This window comes from Prosopis cineraria, unplaced genomic scaffold, assembly GCF_029017545.1.
Source record: "Prosopis cineraria cultivar Desert tree isolate PC_DT_omini unplaced genomic scaffold, ASM2901754v1 PC14, whole genome shotgun sequence".
NCBI classification, from domain to species: Eukaryota; Viridiplantae; Streptophyta; class Magnoliopsida; order Fabales; family Fabaceae; genus Prosopis; species Prosopis cineraria.
This window is the reverse complement of record NW_026555345.1, coordinates 26,742,571-26,747,561: the sequence shown is the minus strand read 5'-3', so window position 1 is coordinate 26,747,561 and position 4,991 is coordinate 26,742,571. Positions and strand designations below refer to the sequence as shown.

At 36.7% G+C, this 4,991-nt stretch overlaps 1 protein-coding gene across 2 annotated transcripts; it reads left to right on the top strand.

The window, feature by feature from the left end:
- The first annotated feature begins 353 nt into the window (after positions 1-353).
- Positions 354-3,972, top strand: LOC129293980 (protein REVEILLE 7-like). 2 transcript variants are annotated; one of them, XM_054932146.1, is made up of 7 exons: positions 354-528; positions 803-883; positions 1,667-1,798; positions 1,907-2,018; positions 2,116-2,177; positions 2,384-2,677; positions 2,873-3,972. In XM_054932146.1, exons 2-7 carry the CDS (start codon positions 872-874, stop codon positions 3,569-3,571), a joined length of 1,311 nt encoding a protein of 436 aa, XP_054788121.1. In that variant the 5' UTR covers positions 354-528; positions 803-871; the 3' UTR covers positions 3,572-3,972. The 2 variants fall into 2 exon arrangements, with proteins under 2 accessions (XP_054788121.1, XP_054788119.1); XM_054932144.1 differs by having other exon boundaries at positions 355-528; positions 2,384-2,755.
- The last annotated feature ends 1,019 nt before the right edge of the window (positions 3,973-4,991 follow it).

Below are 4,991 nucleotides of genomic sequence, written 5' to 3'. Positions count from 1 at the left end.
GTGAAGCTACAAAATATCGTTTTCAGTCAAAAAGAAACAAAAATATCTTTTAATTTTTGATAAAATCTTCTCGATTATCTGCTCAGCTCTCATGTCTTCCACAAAATAAAACGACACTTCCGAATAACATTTGTCAGAAAATAAAACGAGTAATATCCGACCGCCACGTGTCCTGGGACCCAGTGCGTTTTCAGCCACAAGCCTCTCACTTCTTCTCGAACCCTCGATTGAGATTTTTGTTTTTCCCCAAAAATATTTTCTTCTGCCTAGCGTGGCACTCTCCGGTTTTTTTTCACAATTTTTTTATTATTTTTTCTCACTTTATTTTATTGCTCTTCCATTTAACTCTCCTCCCCCTCCCTCTCCTCCTTCTTTGTTCTTACCTTCTCTCTATTTCCTCGTTCTTTGCTCGTTTAATTTCTCTGAGATTACTTTGTTTCTCTCGGAGTATATAACATTCTTGAGAAACTATATGTTTTCCCGCGAATCGAAATCGTGAAAAATTTTGTATCTCAAGCAGAATCCGAGGTATAGTTATCTCAGTTTTATGTTTCTCAGCTAAAGCCTTGTTCCGTTTCTGTTTTATTCATTTCTGGGAAGAAAATTAGAGATTTGAGATTGAGAGTCTGAATCTGATTGATCTGATTTGTGCAATCGAAATCGGAGTTGTTTTGTCTGTTTTTCAAGCTTTTTCAAGCTGTGTATACAGAAAGAGAAACTATGGAGTTTGTCTATGTTGCTCTGTGATTTGAATGTGTTACTTTTGAAATTGTGGTTTAATTGACGGAACTATATGTTGTAGGCCGCTGGGTTTGCTCTCTATTAAGGTTAGAGTGTTTTCTCCGGCACGACTTACTCTGATTTTGCTCCAATGGAGATGCAGGTACACAAGGAACAGTTCGAACTGGACCTTTTTGATTAACCGTTCTAGTTTTCTTTTTCTTTGGTTGCCTGCATAGGTGTGTCTTTTAAACAGGGGCCTAATGCTAATTTTTTGAAAATAATTTTAATTTTAATTTTTGTTCTTCTTCAAGAACAATCAAATGGACCATAGACTTTATGGCTAAATAATTCTGATTATGTTTCCGACTTATGGAAACAAATTAACTTGTCTGGACCGGACCTACAGGTCAACTTGGACTGCCTTTAGTTACATTCGAATGGATAAACTACTTGGCTATGATTGTGAATGTAAGGTGTATAACTCAGCACACTGTAGAATTCATTTATCTAAATTCTGACTTCCAGTTCCATTGTTAGTTCTTTTCATTATATGGAAAAGTGATCAGTAAGTAATTTCCTTAAATTTTGGAGGCAAAGTTAGATAACGTATCATATTGATCCTTCGAGGATGCAAGGGGAGACTTGCTTTGAATCTCTCATAGGCAACATATAGTATCTTTCTTCTTGTTATAACTTAGGTTTCATCTGTCTTGCATTCACTTGCGGGGAAGCCTTTTTGTTCCCTGGATAAATGAAGTTTTCAACAAGAACTAATCCATTGACTCCTTTCTATTTAAAAGAGAAATATGTCGCCTAGAAAATGAGTGATTTGCATTTGTGCATCAATTTATTTAATCACAAAATATTTACCCTTCTAGACGTTCTTTTTTCCATTCTTTTATTGGGAACAGTTAGAATAACTCAACTGTCATTGTGGTTGCAGGACCAAAATGAAGGAACAAAGTTGAATAGTGCTGGCAATGCTAGTAATAACCATCCCAACAACGGCACAAAATCAGAAAATGTTGCCCTGTTGAAGGATCACACTCCTAACGAAAACAACCATACTCCTAAGGTTGTTGTGCTTTCCATATTGAGTAACTTCTTCCCTTTTATGAGACGGTATGTCTTGAAGAACTTTTTTTCTTGTGCTTCAATTTCACACATTTAGGTTTTTTAACAGGTGAGGAAACCCTATACCATTTCCAAGCAAAGAGAAAAGTGGACAGAGGAAGAGCATCAGAAGTTCCTAGAAGCTTTGAAATTGTATGGTCGTGGTTGGCGGCAAATTGAAGGTTATTAATATATGCTGATTTAATTACAGTGGTCTAAAATGAACAAAATTTCATATGTCTGGTCAAGATAGATGAAGCCATTCTTAACTTCATGCAGAACACGTAGGTACAAAGACTGCCGTTCAGATTCGAAGCCATGCCCAGAAATTCTTCTCTAAGGTTAATATTTAAATTTCAGTAAATAATGGGTAATATGTTGGATGGTACTATCAGAATGTTGGCTTTGGCAGTCTCTAAAATCTAGATCGTATCTTTCTGAGAAAGGGCATGATTTCGATCATTTGCAACTTAAATGGTCTAGAAATTTGATTGATGTTTTAATCTCCTTCAAGTTTCTCATGAATTAAATCTCTAACTGGCTTTAGGTTACCCGGGAATCTGATGGTACTGCTGAAAGTTCTATAAAACCAAGTGATATACCGCCTCCTCGGCCAAAGAGGAAGCCCCTGCATCCATATCCCCGGAAATCAGTTGATTCTAGTAAAAGCCTATCTATAGCAAATGAAGCGGAAAGATCTTCATCCCCAAACCTGGCAGTTGCAGAGAAAGACACCCAATCTCCGACCTCTGTGTTCTCTGCATTTAATTCAGAAGTATTTGGGTCAGCATCTTCAGAGCAGCCTAACAGATGTCAATCACCTAATTCTTGTGCCACTGAGGTTCGCTCATCCAACTCATCACTGTCACCTGTTGAAAACTCTTTATCTGCTGGTTTGAACATACATGTATTGCCGACGGTATGATGCGCTTCATGTTCTTCCAAGATTTAACTAGTGTCTTATGATAGTGTTTGTAAAATTATTTATTGTGGATAAGTTTCTGACTGATTACGACATTATCTGTTGTTATTCCAGAAGTCTGAGTTGAGTTCCAAGGATACTGAATCTTCTATTGAAAATGCTACCAACGTGGCCCATGTTACAAGTATTAAGCTGTTTGGAAGAACTGTTCAGATGGTAGATAATCCGAAGTCACTTGATGTAGTTGGGGAGAATATCAAGGTAGCTGCAAGCAAGTCTGATCAAGTAGATGATGTTGAGAACGAAAAGCTTGGCCAAACATGGCCATCCAGTCAACTCGATTCACAATTATCACTGGGCATGTATGATAGTGCTGCAACCCTTGAAGGAGCTGAAGCAAATTGCTCAGAATACCGGAAAGAGAACCCATGCTTTGTGGAACCTGCACCTGATGAAACTTTGTCATGGTGGAATATGTGCCAACACCTTCCACTCGTTTACATTCGTCCATGTAACCAAATTCTAAATCCTAAACCTATCCGTCCCTCTTTGAAAGACAGGGTGATAGAGAAGGAAACTTCCTGTACTGGTTCAAATGCTGAAACTGTTTGTGAAATGGAAAATGGGGACAGGAACTCAGAATCTGATGATTCTCAAAGCCAATTGTCTCATCACGAGGGAGAGAATGTACCCTGCAGAGTGTCTTCAAGAGGGTTTGTACCATATAAAAGATGTTTAGCCGAGAGAGATCCAAGTTCAGCTTTTGTTGCATTGGAAGGGAGGAAGGGGCAACGGGCTAGGGTATGCCTGTAGCTTTCCATTGCTCTTACAGATGGTTACATAGAGGTCCAGTTTTGGCCTGAAAATTTGCCTCAAAAGTCTAGGAGGAACTAATTTAGTAGGTGATATCTAATTGAGAAACATCTTATTTACAATTCTTTTCATATATCTCCAGCTTGTCAGCATTTACCTTGCCGTAAAATTTAGACCTTGGCATATCTCAATGTACGTATAAAATGCCACATGCTTCCAGCCACCTCAGGGAATTGTACACCTGGATTCGTTTCTGTATTGCATTTTTTGGCCTACATAATTTCGGGTACATGGCTGGCGACCCATTGATGTGTGTGTGTATGTAGGACATGTATATCCATTTAGGCCTTGGTAATCAAATCCAATATCCGCAATTAATAAAAAGCTAAATCCTTTCTCAATTACTTTCCGCTGAAAATCTTGAGTTAATCCCAAAATAAAAACACCGTTGCAAGAATGAGGTATCAAATTTGATTCTTCAACCCTTTATCCTTTCCCATTTTCGGTTCTTGGGCACTCTAATTCCACTAGTACATGAAAGCAATGTTATAAAGCTCTCAACAATTCCACCAAACGAAGCTACCTAGGAATGATGATAATCTACAGGAGAATTTTTTTAAGAAAATCCCACAAACATACAACAATGATGGTAAAATAAATTTTAGGGGGAAAGTATTGTTTCCAAAGAGAGAATTAATGATAATTACATTCTTGATAAATTTATTTTAGAAATTAGTTGTAAACATTAAATACTGGTTGAGGCAATTATAGATATGAATCCTAATTACAAATTCTGAGTTATATTTAAATTTTAAATGTTTTATTTCTAATTAGAAGTCTAATTATTTAAATTGATATTTGTAATTTATTTTTCAAAATTTTTTATTGGAAATTAAATTATCATTAATTACTTCTTTGGGAGTCTTAACTGTCATTTTTCTCATATTCAATTATTGTATCATTAAATTGTAAATGTTAAATGAGAGACTTCTTCCCCGCCAGCTATGGTTGTGTTGTTTTTTGAAGATTACATACCGAGCATCGAACTGCATCCATGAATCGTCTTCTTCCAAACATGTTTTAAGGTGTCCCTATTGCTCCATCTCGTGACACAGTTTCACATTCATTAATTAGGGTTTGAGAGCTTTCTGTCAATGTCAAAGTACCATATTGCCTTGCTTGCTCTTCAACTTCAGAGCATGTCCCATTTTTCTTGAACACACGGCACAATGCAAATCTATCCTGATAAATAATTTATTAGTCGAAGTCCTAAATATAAATAAACTTGATCTGATGCAAGTTCAAATTCCATCCCTAAAAAAGCACAAATTGCATGATGATTTTGGAGCACTAGCATTGGAAAGGTCAAAATGTTGATGGGAAAATCCAATCCTGAAATGTCTAAACTGAATCTTGTATA

What these genes read in the sequence shown, in the direction of transcription:
- LOC129293980 (XM_054932144.1), top strand. An exon ending in CCCAGAAATTCTTCTCTAAG is followed by an intron (nt 2,178 to 2,383) that starts GTTAATATTTAA and finishes AACTGGCTTTAG; the next exon opens with GTTACCCGGGAATCTGATGG. An exon ending in ACATACATGTATTGCCGACG is followed by an intron (nt 2,756 to 2,872) that starts GTATGATGCGCT and finishes TTGTTATTCCAG; the next exon opens with AAGTCTGAGTTGAGTTCCAA.